General features: G+C 44.9%; 1 protein-coding gene across 10 annotated transcripts in view; it reads left to right on the top strand.

Annotated features, from left to right (window-relative positions):
* The window catches only part of KCNAB2 (potassium voltage-gated channel subfamily A regulatory beta subunit 2), a 118,274-nt gene that overhangs the window by 78,338 nt on the left and 23,923 nt on the right, over window positions 1–16,013 (top strand). For all 10 annotated transcript variants that reach the window (XM_008167148.4, XM_065574883.1, XM_065574882.1 and 7 more), the window contains 3 exons: window positions 6,647–6,690; window positions 9,958–9,995; window positions 11,457–11,536. In XM_008167148.4, coding sequence (XP_008165370.1) covers window positions 6,647–6,690; window positions 9,958–9,995; window positions 11,457–11,536 — 162 coding nt within the window. The remainder of the gene's footprint in view (window positions 1–6,646; window positions 6,691–9,957; window positions 9,996–11,456; window positions 11,537–16,013) is intronic.

Raw genomic sequence — 16,013 nt, 5'->3', positions numbered from 1 at the left:
GGAAGGGGGGGACACAGATGGGGTAAGGAGGCCGAGGCTAGGTCCACAGCTGAGGGCAGGAGTAGAGCCTCATCTGGGGACCAAGGCCAGTGGCCGGGGCCCTGGCAACCAGGAATGGAGGTGGGTGGTGCTCCCTCCCCACCCCCATGGGGGCTGGCCCAGGCCCCAGCCGTGCCCCCCCCCCAAACATTCCTCCATGTCCCCATAGGGGGGCATGCCCCTCAGTTTGGGAACCTCTGTTCTACAGAGGGAATCAGACTAGTATAACAGGACATGAGGAATATTAACCATCATCTGTAGTTAATAACTATTATTATTACTATTTAGATTTGCTCTGTTCCCAAATCCTAGATCCCTTGATCAAATTGCTGCTTGCCTGAGGCTTCAATCCAGAGATCACTTTCTTTTCGATCCCAGTCCCTGAAAGAACAATCCTGTATCTGGGCTAGTTTCATAAATAGAGGATTTTTTACTGTATTTCATCATAGACAGTTGGCTAAGAAAAGCTATGGTTCGCCGACTGGCGGTTCGTCCACCGGGCCCAACTCAACTGCGTTCCCCTCAACAGAGCCGTCCACCACGGCAACCGGGACAAGCGCTGCAGGAAGTGCGGCTACACCAACGAGACCCTGCCCCACATCCTGTGCGGATGCAAACACCACTCTGGAGCCTGACTGTACCAACACAACGCCATCCAGAACCAGCTAGTGAAAGCCATCCCGCCGTCCTGGGGAAGATCACCGTCGACTCCGCCATCCCCGGAACGGACAGCCGACTGCGACCCGACGTTGTCATGACGGACGCAGAAAAGAAGAAGGTCCTTGTGGTAGACATCACGGTGCCATTCGAAAACAGGTCACCAGCCTTCCACGAGGCCCGAGCATGGAAGGCGTTGAAGTACGTCCCGCTGGCCAACACCCTGAGAGCCCAGGGCTACTAGGTCCAGATCCACGCCCTGATTGTGGGAGCCCTGGGTGCATGGGACCCCCACAACGAGCCGGTACTGAGAGCATGCGGAGTCGGTCGACGCTACGCCTGGCTCATGAGACAGCTCATGGTGTCCGACACCATCAGGTGGTCCAGAGACATCTACACGGATCACATCATGGGACACCGCCAGTACCAGGTCGAATAACCGACAAACGTTGACCAGGGAAATAACCCACTTCGTTCCCTGATGAACTGAGGGACACACCCCACCCATGTACTTATTCTCTACACCACTACTGACTTGGACTCTTAATACATTCCATGGATGGTGTACCCGAGCCCACTTATCCACTGACCCTCTAAAAACTCCCGCACCCCAGTCTGGATCTATGCTGGTTATGTGATATATATATGTACCTCGTGAACCTTGTAACTGATACTTGCAATCCCCCATAACCCAAGCCCAACCCCAGATGTACAGTACCCTCCCTCCTAACGTGTGTAAATTTGATTTTAAACATTAAGTTTAATAAAATATTGGAGTGTAAAATCATTAGGCGCTCCAGCTATCTAGAAAAATGCCTCGTCACTGAACTAAAGAGCAGCTACGTTCCTTACGGTAAGGGCAGGTCTACACTAGAAGTGCTTCATGGGGGCAGCTGCAGAGAAGACGAAGAGGGGACATGATAACAGTTTCCAAGTACATAAAAGGTCGCTACAAGGAGGAGGGAGAAAAACTGTTCTTCTTAATCTCTGAGGACAGGACAAGCAGCAATGGGCTTAAATTGCAGCAAGGGAGGTTTAGGTTGGACATTAGGAAAAACTTCCTAACTGTCAGGGTGGTTAAACACTGGAACAAATTGCCTAGGGAGGTGGTGGAATCTCCATCATTGGAGATTTTTAAGAGCAGGTTGAACAAACACCTGTCAGGGATGGTCTAGATAATACTTAGTCCTGCCAGGAGTGCAGGGGACTGGACTAGACACCGCGCGAGGTCCCTTCCAGTTCTATGAAGATGCTGTATGCCAATGGGAGAAGACTTAATGCCCCTGTTTATAGCTTCCTTCCTTTAGTATCTAGGGATCTGTCTTGTACTTTGAAGCCTGCAAATGGCTCTAGTTTCTGCTGGACTGTGTGGTGGCTGCTGCTGCTGCAGCGTGTTACTATCTAGCTTTCCTTTCCCCAGGTCCTTTTATTAGTAGAGGTTGTTAACCATTTAAAGCGGTAAAGGCCTCCGCCTTTCTGCAATGAACCAGCCTTCCTAGATGTGCTTACTTCAAAGCTGTAGACATGACGGGAGAAGACTCTAAGCTGAGAAAGTGGAAAAGTCCAGAAAAGTTTTAATGGCTGGGTTATTAGAGTCTTCATCATTTGAATAAATGGATTTTTTTAAGCTTGATGTCAGTCATAGAAGTTAAAGATGGAAAAGGTCTTAGGTGATCCTCTAGTCCAGGGATGGTCAATTTATTTTTTGTCAGGGTCCAGATTTCTTGATCAAGGTGTAGTCAAAGTTCAAACTCCAGAGAAAATAAAAACAATAACAACAACAATTATAATAATAATTAATAAAAGGATTCCAGGGTCTGTTCCAAAGGGTCTGGCGGTCTGGATTTGCCCTGCAGTCTGCCTATTGACTATCCCTGCTCTAATCCATCCCTAGCCAGTCCAGAGTCAGTCCCTAAGGTAACAGAGGGTCCTGTGGCACCTTTGAGACTAACAGAAGTACTGGGAGCATAAGCTTTCGTGGGTAAGAACCTCACTTCTTCAGATGCAAGAAGTGAGGTTCTTACCCACGAAAGCTTATGCTCCCAGTACTTCTGTTAGTCTGAATCTGTAAAAAGCAACAGAGGGTCCTGTGGCACCTTTGAGACTAACACGGCTACCCCTCTGATACTTGAGTCCCTAAGGTGTATTCTCTAGTGCCGTGTTCAGGCCAAGTTTTCAGTATCTCAACCTATAGAGCTTCATCCATTTCCTGAGCAAACTATCCTACTGTCTGATAAATGTCACCATTAGATACCTCTCCCTGGCACAAATACAGTATTGCCAAAGCCACGTGAAAAAATCTTTTCAGTAGGAGCCACATCACTCTATCGTAGTTAGCTGTAGAGCCACCAGGCCTGGGTGTGTCTGGCCACATGGCCCAAACTTGCTTAACATCTTTATTTCGAAGTAGGAGTAGATCTTGCAGCTGAGACAAACTAAATGAGTTCCACTTGAAAAGCAGAAGTGTAGATCAACGTAAAGCTACATGAGTTACATTCGACTCTCTCACCAGTTCAGCCTCTGATTTCATCAGGGTTGCATCCGTGCATGCGATAGCAGTATAGGGTAGTTCTCATTGCTAGTTCATACAGCTTCTACATGGCTTGTAGCAGAGCTGCCGTGAGGGCACTCGGCCGAAACTGAAATACAGAGTAAAGAGAGCCCCCCCCCCGGAAGGAACTCTTCTGGTTCTCCACATCTCAGGGCACATCTACACTACAGCGCTACACTGATGCCGCTGCGCTGCTGTAGCGTGTCTGGTGAAGAAGACACTCGATGCCCACGGGAGAGCACTCTCCCATCATCATAATTACTCCACCTTGGTGAGAAGCATAAGCTATGTCGGCAGGAGACGGTGCCAGTGTGGATAGCACAAAACTTGCGTCTCTGGGGGGGCTTTTTCACATCCCTGAGCGACGTGAGATCGACTTAAGCAGTAGTGTAGACCTGGCCTTAGAGACCAGCTCTACTCTGAAACAGCCGCAATGCAGAGAACAATCTGGGGACTTAAAGGCAAGCGAGCATCTCAAGCCAGTTTGTTTTACTAAGCACGTTTTCTTATCTTTTCATTTTCATTTTTATTTTTTAAACAGGGTTCCTAATGTGACACAGGAGTTGAAACGCCACCCGGGTCTAACATGCAATATTCAATAGCAGTGAAATATGCAGGGGCTAAATGAAGTGCACCAGTGCTTTCTGATAGCTCACACTAACCGTTCCATTAGTGTTTTTCATGCAGTTGAGCAGACCTGAGCCAGAGCTAATGAAGGCCATTCACTTGGCATGCTTTTTCTAGACACCATTTATTCAATGTTATGCTTTTGTGCCACTAGAAAATATCTGTGCAAATCAATTTTTTTATAATGCTTTAAAGATTTTAAACCCCAAATTGAACTAGTTTATTGAGAGAGGGAGCAGCATGCGTTCTGGACACACAACCAAGAGTCAGGAACTCCTGGGGTCGAAATCCCAGCTGTGATACTGGTTTCCCCTGTAGCTTTGGGCGAGTCATAGACTCTCCTCATGAGTGTTCCCTTCTTAAAACTGGGGTTACATTATCTGTATCATCTTAATTAATATTATAAAGCCATTTGAAAATTGAAGGAGTCAAATGTGTCGTAACATTGTAGAGTTCATATCTGCTCACCAAATTATATCCTCGTTACAGACGTCATTTGTTTCCAGCTATTCAATTTTTACCCTATCTACTCTGAATTTTCAATTTGCATTCTCTCTGTGTGTGTTAAAAACACCGTTCATGTAAAACTGTTGTCAGAAAATAGTTGGATGCCATAATGATTCTGGCCTAATCATATAAATCAGATTGAATGAGGTCACTGCTACTGCCACTTTAAATTATTGTGCAAATGTAGCGTGCAGAGCTTCAGCAACCGTCTGTTATCTAATAAGTGAATTTTATATCTGAGAAGCTTGCACTTGCTGTTTTATTTTCCACTAAAATGTGTCTGGTTTTCCATGTTTAATTGTCATAGATTGTTTCAATTTTATACTCATTTTTGGAGCGCTAAGTAATTGCCCAGGAAAAGAGTATTGTGTGATACAAATAAATTTCTTGAAATGCCCTTTTCCTGGTTTTATTCTGTCATATATGGTTAATTTGCAAGTAGAAAAAGCTGATTAATATTAAAAATACCTGTTAAGAGATTTCCCATGCTTTCACATTTGTTTTATCCCTGCAGATGTGCTGTATGCGAAATTACACATTTTCTGTTGATACTCTCAAGTTGCAGAGTGCTTTTGTTTTTCAGTTGGCAATAACTAAATGTCTAGTGTCTAAGAAACAGCATCCTTTCCATTCCTACTGTCTGTGTGTGTGTGTGTGTTGTCTCTTTAGATATTTATCTCCTGTTTTGGTGGCAAAAATAGGAAAGTAATAATGTTACTTGACATTATCAATTGTTATCTAATACCTCATTTGAGTCAGGGAAAAATCATTCTCTATCTTTTCCTTCTTTAACTAAATAGCTTCTCAATTCATGGCCTTAATTTTGTAGCCATCAATTTGGGTTTAGAGGGGGTGACGCCTTCTATCGTTTGTTTCATTGATTTCGTATCAAGAATGGTCTAGATAATACTTAGTCCTGCCTCAGTGCAGGGGACTAGACTAGATGACCTAACAAAGTCCCTTCTGGTTCTACATTTCTATGATTCTGTCTTTGTGCTGCTGATTTCATATTTTCATTTCTATCACCGTTTTCTTATAAACACAAGGTAATATTATGAATAAACTGGATTTTCTCTCTCTTCCTCATGGTTATTTCATTCCTTATCACGTTCTCATTACCTTCTTGCTTTTCTTTTGTTTTGTTCTGTCTCTTTTTACTAGGCTAAAATATGGCCACCCTAAGCTCTTTAGAGCCCTGCAACCCAGGTTGGTAGGTTTGTGGGGGGGTTCCCAAGCACTGGGTCACCTCAGAACAGTTATACTAGCTGTTTATTCCAGGTAATTTTGCAACATGTCTCCTCCCTCACTGTCTGTCTCCACTATGTGCATCTTCCATACATGCTAACTCAGCTCTTGTAACGCACAGATCTGCCCCAGGCTCTTCAATCCTTATTATTTTGGGGGTTAAATGTGCTCTTGTAAAGGGACTAATGTAATCATACCAGCTTGTGATTTTGTACCTGTTCGATGACCAACATGAGGTTGGTTGGTTGCGAGGGGGTTGTTAAGTGTCATGCCAATAACCACGACTTACTGAGTTTGCATGTTTTTTACAATACACCTGGTGCACTGTAGGGTGTGCCCGTCATAACACTCTTACAATAACAATGCAGTCTGCTTGTCAGCGTTTCACTTTATCAACTCAGTACAAAGACCAAATAGTCACATAGGCAAAACTAGAAAATCCAGACCACCACCCCCATAAAAACGGGGGGGGGGGGGTTGTAATTAGAAAGAACAGGATCAAAAAGTCGTCATTCAAATTGTACTGAAATTATCTTCCAAGAACAGTGAATGCATAGGATAAAAGTTATTTTTAATGCCTTTTATTTAAAATGGCTTCACTAGCGTTGCCTTTTTGACAGTATGGAGGTCTCTCTTCCTCTGACTATCTATACATGTGTAGCTGCATAATTTCCCTGTAGTGAAAACAGTAATTTCATTTGATCAGCAGTTTAGGAGAAGTGTTATCAACTGCTGCTCCACGCTGGTGCCTGGGGAATACATTGTACTCCTGGTTCATTCGAAGACCAGAGCTTAGCTAAACACTTCCCATACACAGCACTTTGTGTTGATTGGAGTGCAACTGAAGGGCACCGAACCCCCTGTCCTTTCTGTTTATAGTTCTGGAAGTGGATGTTCCTGTGATGTTTGCCGAAGGGACGGGGAGCGGGGACACCACACGTAGCATCTGTCCCATGTAGCTATGGCACATCCTATTTCTGACATTTCCAGTGGCTATTAAGAGGTGTTTCTCTTTTTCAGAAATCTTGGGAAATCGGGGTTGCGAGTGTCCTGCCTTGGCTTAGGTAAGTGACGCGATCGTCGGGTGCACTCTCTCAGACCTCTCCAGCGTCTCCTGGTGAGCAATCCTCTTCACGGTGATTTCTCCCTCGGTTATTAAGTAGGAGACAGGCCCCCAAGGTGGAGCTGGCAGGTGAAGGGAGCTGCACCTTTTGCATCCATCAGGGCGATGTTCCTCTGATTCCATGTTGCATTAAAAATGGATGACCTGAAACCGGATCCAGCTACCAGTGCAGCATTTCCCTGCATTGTCGTTGCTAACTGCTGGTTACCAAGTAACCAGATCGAACCACAGATTTCTGTTCTGTCCTAAACCTCGGCCTCTCCCGCAGTGAATCAGCCTGGATAGTGGCCTCGCAGACCAGCATGGTTACCAGACTCTGAAATCCTCCTGTGCGCTTAGTGCATCTTGTATCCCCGATTGGTTTTCTGTATTAAAATATGTGGCGGTTACAGGTTTACTTGGGGTGCTGTCATGGATGGGTTCACAAACAGGCATCCCTTTGCGTCTGCTCCTCAAGAGACCCATGCCGTTTAAAAGTATGTCAAAAGAAACATTTGTGCCATTTGCTGCATGTGGTTGTCAGAGCTCTTCAGCGTGGCACACGTCACGCTAGCATTTGGTTTGCAAAGACACCAGCCCTCAGTGAGGGCTAAGTCCACGTTCAGTTTAAAGCTCAGCGGTCACCTGCCGAGGACACTTGGGCTCTCTCTGGCTTCTTTGTGATGTATGGTGCAAGTTGGCCAGGTTGGGGAGTGGAGTTCTCCTTGTTTGGTGCTTTTTATAGAAACAGCAGAAACATCAAGTGTAGTTGCCGTTGTTTTGCTGGAGTAGCTGCTGTGTTTGTCTTGGACAATGTCTGAGCGACAAGGGACTGACACAGCTACAACTACACTGCCTGCCACAACTGAACAATGTTGGTTTAGTTTAAGCTCTCACACCTTCATTGCAAGGTGAGCAGTTAAATATTTTAACAGAAGCTTCCTGTATCCAAAATGTTAATGAGCCCTAGAAGTTAAATAAGCATGAACAAAAAGAAACCAGGGAATTAAAGAATCTGAGTAAAAATCCCATCTCTTCCCAGCTGATCAACTTTCACTGTCTTGACTTTTACCTGTCGAGTCCCCAGAGATTCACACCTTGACATTTTAATGGAAAAGACAAACAGAAAACTAAAATGTTGCTTCTTGCAGGGAAGAGAAACATATAGGCCTTTTTTATCCATCATAAAGAAGGAAAAAGAACATGCCTACGTTTTTTCCATTGTAGGTCACTTTTAAAAGAAAAGCAATTTGAGTCACTGTCATGAAAATGAAGCATCTGAAAAATGAACAGAAGTACTTGTGGCACCTTAGAGACTAACAAATTTATTAGAGCATAAGCTTTCGTGGACTACAGCCCACTTCTTCAGATGCATAAGGGCTGTAGTCCACAAAAGCTTATGCTCTAATAAATTTGTTAGTCTCTAAGGTGCCACAAGTACTCCTGTTCTTTTTGCGGATACAGACTAACACGGCTGCTACTCTGAAACCTGTCATCTGAAAAATGTAAACAGTGAAAATCTGTTTCTCTTGTCTGAATGAAATTTTATCAAACTTTCATAAAAAGCATTTTCCCCTGGGCTGATAACAAGCCTGAGAAATCTCAGCCCAAAAGGTAATTTGTTTTTCAGGTTTATCAATGTCTGAAAAGGGGGGCATAAACCAGAAGTGTTGTATCAGCCCTCACGATAGCATTGGTAGTGCAGCACTTTATCTGTTAAAAGACACCAACAACTCAAGATAGCTGCTGCCCCCTCACAGCTTAGTGCAGAAACAAATGTCTGACTCTTCGATTGCTATCATTCAAATGGACTGCAAGGAACAACTTAACCTTTTTCTTTATATGAAACAAGCTACAAGGCATTGTTCTCGCTTCCTCATGAACACTCGTGTTCAGCGCTTCCAAGTTAAGATACTTCAAGAATGATCCACTCCTGAGCTGTAGTTTGCAGAGAGTTTGTGCAGATTTCAGAATCTGCTGTAATTGATTATATCCAGACAAAGAGTCACTTAGCACGAACTGAAAACTGTGCTCTCTGTTCACCTGTGACAAGTTAGAAGTATCCACAGGCAAGTGCCATGGACTTCTGCAGAATCTAGGTTTTCATTTTAACAAAGACTAACTTTCTAAACATTTGGTTGCTCAGATAACATTCCAAATGTGGCGTGAGTGCAACCAATGCACCCTTGTCTTCCTAAGGGCTTGCCTACATGGGAAAGTTATACTGGTATACAGAAAGGTGTGAATTTAAACCGCTATAGTTATACCAGTAGAACTCCCCATGTGGACCCTCTTATTCTGGTAGGGGGGTCTTTTTCCAGCTTAGTTTGTCATTTTGCCTTAAAAAGCCATTCTTATTCCAAGACAGGTATGTCCACATTGGGGGAGCTGTACCTGTTTAACTGTTCTGTATAACTGGGAAAATGTCATGTGTAGGCCAGCACTAAGTCTGCAGAGAAGCTGCCCCAGTACCTCTGTGGCTCCTCGTGCCTTTGCCAAGCTGCAACAGAGCTAAAATTGGGCAGCATCGAGAAAGCTCTGGGTATCCACTAGCCACTAGAATAGGGAAGGCAACAGCGTGGTGAGGAAATGGCAAACGGATGAACTTTTACAGGTTCCTAGTCTGGGGATCATGCTGTAATGTCAGGCAGTGGGGTCATTACAGGCAGATGGGTCTCCACTAGCAAATCGGAAGTGGTTTAGTTAACTGTTCCCTGCAGGTTGTTGGCTGGGAAGGGCAGGTAGGTGTTGCAAATGACTGGCAAGGGCAGAAGTACAATGCTCCATCCCAGTTTGGTGAGAGGGCTTGACCTGGCAGGAAGGCATTGGAGAACCCGAGCAGTTGGTGTCCTAGGGCATCCACCCGGATGACAAAAGTCTTCTGCTTGAGTCAGGCAAACACATGAGAGAGAGAGACAGACAGTCTAAGTGTAACAGCAAGTGATAGGGAGGCCCTGAGAGCCTGGTTCGCTCACCCACCCACAGGCTTTGGGCAGGGATATTTCACATCCCAGAAGGAAGAACAGTGGGGCCAGCTTGGTATTGACAGACTAGCATAGGACTGACTGCATTTGGATTGTTCCCGTGTTTCTCTGCTAGTGACCTACAGATTAATTCAATCTGGAGCTCCCTTTTCCACGTTTATTGTGCCTTTCAGAGCAGAATTAAGTTGTATGTATTTTGTACTTGTGTTTTCAGAATGAGTGTTTTCCCTTCTTTCCCTTTATAGGAACATGGGTGACGTTTGGAGGGCAGATTACAGACGAGGTAAGAATTGTTCCCTGTTTTGTGCTGCCTACTCCAAATATACAGTTCTTTTTTCAGTCTCCTTTCATTGTACTGAAAATCAGCTTCAGGAGACTCCGTAATCTAGTTCCTTTTATTGATTTAAGTGTTGCCAGTGGCCTTTTTCGTGAGAAATCTTCATAATGAAGAAAGGTTCTGTAATATTTACCAATTTTCACTATAGAGATGCATAAATATTCATGTTTGTCTGACATATTTCAACTTTGTTTTTCAAATTAGCTAGATTCATTTTTATGATTATGGCCAAAAGAAACTCAAATTATCCTTTCTTTGGCTAATTATTATCCGCCAAGACTAGTACTTACTGCTTAGCAAATAATTTGTAGCACGTAATTGGAGAATAATTTCCAAGAACAGAGACTAAATTCAAACCAAATACTTTTCACAATTGTTCCAGGAGCAGTTTGCTCATGAGCTGTTTGTTCCAACTGTCTAATATTCAAAATTTGAGATGCATTGGTTAGTTTAATTGGACACACAGGTCACATGGTTGTCTTTGTCATCCCTAACGCAGTAAGGAGCATAAGTCTTAGAACCAGTCTTTCATTGCTAATTACTTGTGTTTAAGAGTTCAAAATTCGGAGTCAGCACATAGTCTCAAATGACTTTCTACGAACACCCTGATCTATAAGGTGATTTTTCTGTAATATTTGTGGGAAATGAACACAAAAGGGGGCACAAACACAGCTGAATTTAACAGATGTTTTTGTTCAAGCAAATATCCCCAGAAAACATGTACAGCTCTGTTACATTGTACATGGATGTTGGAACATGCATCTCATGGGGATGGTGAAGTTTTTAAGTTAGTGTTGTTTCTGTGAAGCCAGACTTTCAGAAGATATATTCAGTTTACCAGTAACATTTGTGAAACATGTGCTGCAGCTGTATCTTTCCCTGGTAATACAGACTAGGAGGCAACTTTATAGCCGCCTCCATTCTGTGTAGTAAATGTATACAACGCAATACTTGCATCACGGTTTTTCTGAGTCAACAGATGCCGGCTGTAGTCTGAGCTAATACCATATAAATCAGTTTTCTGAACACTGGATTATAAAAGTGGGAGAAGGAAAATCATATTGCAGGGTGTGCTTGGGATTCCCTGTTATATATCCATAAGGTACTGAGTGCATCCTGATATGGGGGCAAATACCCTGGACTGAAAAATACATAACGTGCAATTTGCATGGTATTGCTGTGCAGTGAGACCAACTGTGGCTGCCTAGAGTTAGGCATCTAAATAATCAGATCACCTCGTTAGGTGACCAACTTTAGGCAGCCTAATTTGTAATGTTTGGCCTAAGCATGTTACCATGTGCTGTGTTATACGTGTGTTTTATTGATATAGCAGACATGCCAAGGGGTTTCTGGGCTCCTGCTTTCTACGACGCACTCTCTATAAACATTACAAATGTTTCTTTGCAGATGGCAGAACAGCTGATGACTTTAGCATATGACAATGGCATTAACCTGTTTGACACAGCAGAAGTCTATGCTGCTGGGAAGTAGGTACCTTCTATGTTTATCTAACCAGGAGACACAAGTAGATGTGTTTTAATAAATGGGTGATTGCTGTAAACATCCAGAATGACTCTTTCCCTGGCTACCTGACTTCCCCTGATGGAAGTGCTTTTACTATGTTATATTTTCTCCAGTATTTTTTCTTTTGTTCCAGAGTTCTCTAAAATGCACACACACACCCCGGCCCAACCCCAAAGCTTCATGTCCTGGATTCCCTGCAAAGTCTCTTTGCTTTGCCCTTTGCTCTGCCAGAGGGGCACGTGGCACCTGCTCGGTTCTGCTCTCACTCCCTGCTCTTATAGAGAGCAAAAGTGCAGAGCAGGAATGAAATCTGGGTCTCGCCTCAGCGGGTGGCCGGTGCTTACGCTCTGGTATTTCAGCAGCTTTATTACAACAGAGACTCCTGCCCCATAAAGTTTTTCTCCCAGAATGATGACGTCCCTTCTGCATTCCTTTGCCAGTGAAAATCGAGGGGGGCGGTTTTTAGCTTCTAATTAAGTGCTCTTCACTATGGAGCGCACAGGCTGCGTCTTTACTGCAAAAGTGGTGTGTTTCCATCGAGATGGCTATCGCCAGTGGGAACAAGGCATGGCAGTTTTTACCTCATCTCACTTCCTCGAGGTAAACCCCATATTGGCAGGGAGAGAGGTATAGGGTTGAACTCAACTAGCTACGTCAAAGTAAAAACAGCTTCATCTCCGCTTGGATTTTACATTGCAATGGGTATCCCAATGGAAAAACCCCTTCGGTGGCAGTGAAGAGACAGGCATAGTTAGAACAGACGGGGAATGTAGACAATCAAGTCCTAAGCCCCAGCACCGCTTCAGCCAAGTGACAGATTGCAGATACGTTTTCCCTTAATCCCACTGCTCTGCCTGTATCCCTCAGCCAGGGGTCCCATCTGATTCTCTGTTCGTGACAAAGGAGTGATCGCTGGGGAGGAGTGCCAGGATGCTCTGTCGTTGATGTTCATCGCTCCTGCCGGGTTCGCCAGGCATTTTATGGTTTAAGATCTAAACAAAACCTTTGTTCACCAACAGAACAGACTGTTAAAGAGGTTGAGAAAAGTTGTTTAAAAAGTTCGCTGGCTCCATTGCTGCTCCTGCCTGGCAAATGCTGTGAGAAAGGGCAGCAACCGTGCCGTGTTTAGTCCCCAAACTCGGTTTGGGGGGCAGGACATAGTACGAGTTGGCCTGTGCAAAAAGCACTCCTGAGAGCCACAGAATTGTTACAGCCTTGCTGTGTCTGGACGGTTCCTCAACACACTGCCCGCCTCGTCTCAGAAAACCACTGTGGAATCTAGCCAGGCCTATACACCCAGCTGGGTGCAGGGTCTTGTCCCTGCTCAGAAACGGGGCCCATATAAGTACCGTAGATAGATAGCGGCTCAAACTGCCATTTTCCACTGGCCCGGCACAGTCTGTGAATGAATGTATTTTATTTCTATTGGTTTCAGTGCATTTGAAGCACTTATCCCTGACTCCAGGTGCTTTGACAGCACTGAAACAGTCAAAATCAGAGAAAAATCCAGTTCTGAATGAGCTGCCTCCATCCCCTGGGCTACACACAGTGAACTGCTAAGGAGCCTGGGGCAGTCTGGACTAATAAGTGGGGGCACCTGCTCACAAGAGATGGAGATTTGGAAGGCAGAGGTGTCAAGGGATTAGGATTGTACAAATTGATATGAAATGGTGCTTGAGCAGCAATAGCTAGTCTAATGTACACTGACTTTGACCAGCAGTTTACAGGTGTGCAAAACGAGGTTCTGCTGTGAACCAGAGAGGGGTGCATGGGCAACAATGGATTGGGAGGGACAATCAATAAATTACAAGGACCAGAGCCTGTCTCAATCGTTAGAAAAAGGTCACAGGCTGATGCTGATGAAAAACGAAATAGAAAAAGTAGACGCCATGAGATGCAGTGTTTGTTCCTGCTCTCACTAGGTTTCCATGGCATTTGCTTGCATATTACTAGCAGGTGGTCTGAATCCCTCTCCGTGTAACTGGGCATGGTTTTTAGACAGGCTGGCAGTGCTTTTGCCTTTGTGTATGATATCCTGGTTCAACAGGTCAGACTGCAAGTAGCAGGGGAGCTGGGAGTTGGGCTGCCCCATCCTTTTCGTATCTAAAAATATTTTTCTTCCGAAGTTTTTATTAAAGAAAAACTGAATACAAAAAAGGAGTGAGGGGGCGAGTTTTCTGTGCAGTGTCTAAGGGAAGGTGATGGGTGATCAATACAGGGGGAGACACGGATGACAGCACACCGGGGGGAGCAGTGCAGCGTGCATTTGGTCTAGAGGCAAAACCCTACTGTGTGGAAAGAACCGCAAATTTCCTCATTCTTTCCTAGCTCAAGGCAAGCTCTACGGGTCATAACTACAGCCCTGCCTTGCTGAGAGCCCGGACACTGAGGCTACCAGCACTGCCATGGTGCCAGTGCATGGGTTTTCCCTACCAGAATTAATGAACTGAGTTCCTGGGGCAAGATTTCCCCCGCCCCCTTTACAGAAGACCCATGCACAAGTCCTGTGCACCACTCAACTGCCTCTTTGGGCCTATGGGCCACGAGGCTGAGTGTCACCCAGAATGATTAAAACTTGCTCAGAAGCAGAAACGAACACACACCCCTCCAGATGTGTTCGAATGAACGCACTGATCTAGAGCCAGATCCCGAGGGTCTGGCTCAAACTCCTGTTGAACTCAAGGGTCTTCTAACCTGATGCTTGGGTGTTATCAAAGAGTAGCCTCCCTCTAATTCCCCGAGGCCAGAAAAGTTACATCTGGGAGTTAGCGTTGCCTCTGAGATTTAACAGATGATTGCTCCTGTTTCAGTTCGGGTGGCTGAAAAAGTTTGAGATTGGTGCACTCCATGTTTTGATTGGCTGACCACAGCCTGTTCTATCTTCCTGTCTCACTGATTTGGTTACGCTGCCAGGTACAGCACTTCCTGACTAGCCCAGCTTATCTTCCAGGCCATCATGAGCAGAGCAGGACAGTTTTATTTTAATTCTTCTTTAACAACTACCAGGAAGTAAATTACAGCCACAAATTCAGAAACTTTTCAAAAAAGAATTAGATAAGTTCATTAATGATCTAGAGGATGGCATGGACTGCACCCTCAGCAAGTTTGCAGATGACACTAAACCGGGAGGAATGGTAGATACGCTGGAGGGTAGAGATAGGATACAGAAGGACCTAGACAAATTAGAGGATTGGGCCAAAAGAAATCTGATGAGGTTCAACAAGGACAAGTGCAGAGTCCTGCACTTAGGACGGAACAATCCCATGCACTGCTACAGACTGGGGACCGAATGGCTAGGAAGCAGTTCTGCAGAAAAGGACCTAGGGGTTACAGTGGACGAGAAGCTGGATATGAGTCGACAGTGTGCTCTTGTTGCCAAGAAGGCTAACGGCATTTTGGGCTGTATAAGTAGGGGCATGCCAGCAGATCGAGGGACGTGATCATTCCCCTCTATTTGACATTGATGAGGCCTCATCTGGAGTATTGTGTCCAGTTTTGGGCCCCACACTACAAGAAAGATGTGAAAAAATTGGAAAGAGTCCAGCAGAGGGCAACAAAAATGATTAGGGTGCTGGAGCACATGACTTATGAGGAGAGGCTGAGGGAACTGGGATTGTTTAGTCTGTAGAAGAGAAGAATGAGAGGGGATTTGATAGCTGCTTTCAACTATCTGAAAGGGGGATCCAAAGAGGATGGATCTAGACTGTTCTCAGTGGTAGCAGATGACAGAACAAGGAGTAATGGTCTCAAGTTGCAGTTGGGGAGGTCTAGGTTGGATATTAGGAAACACTATTTCACTAGCAGGGTGGTGAAGCACTAGAATGCGTTACCTAGGGAGGTGGTGGAGTCTCCTTCCTTAGAGCTTTTTAAGGTCTGGCTGGACAAAGCCCTGGCTGGGATGATTTAGTTGGAATTGGTCCTGCTTTGAGCAGGGGGTTGGACTAGATGACCTCCTGAGGTCCCTTCCAACCCTGATATTCTATGATTCATAGAGGATCGGTCCATTAATGCTATTACCCAGGATGGGCAGGGATGGTGTCCCTAGTCTCTGTTTGCCAGAAGCTGGGAGTAGACGACAAGGGATGGATCACTTGAAGATTCCCTGTTCTGTTCATTCCCTCTGAAGCACCTGGCATTGGCCACTGTCGGAAGACAGGATACGGGGCTAGATAGACCTATGGTCTAACCCAGTATGGCCATTCTTATGTGTTACAGAACAGGTAGGCACTCTCTCTCGGCCCTTTTCTCGCCCTGTAACCACAAAGGAGTCCTATACATTTTTTGTTTCCCTATAAATATAGATCCTAGCATCTACTTCTTTAAAAGCCCTTTGTGACACTAACTCACTTGCAATGCTTCTTTATGGGGAAAGGCAGCACATTCTATGGAACGTTTGTATGTTTGTGACTTCATAGAATCATCGGGTTAGAAGGGACCTCA

The sequence above is a fragment of the Chrysemys picta genome, chromosome 21 (assembly GCF_011386835.1).
Source record: "Chrysemys picta bellii isolate R12L10 chromosome 21, ASM1138683v2, whole genome shotgun sequence".
Taxonomy (NCBI): domain Eukaryota; kingdom Metazoa; phylum Chordata; order Testudines; family Emydidae; genus Chrysemys; species Chrysemys picta.
This window is presented reverse-complemented; position numbering and strand designations above follow the sequence as displayed.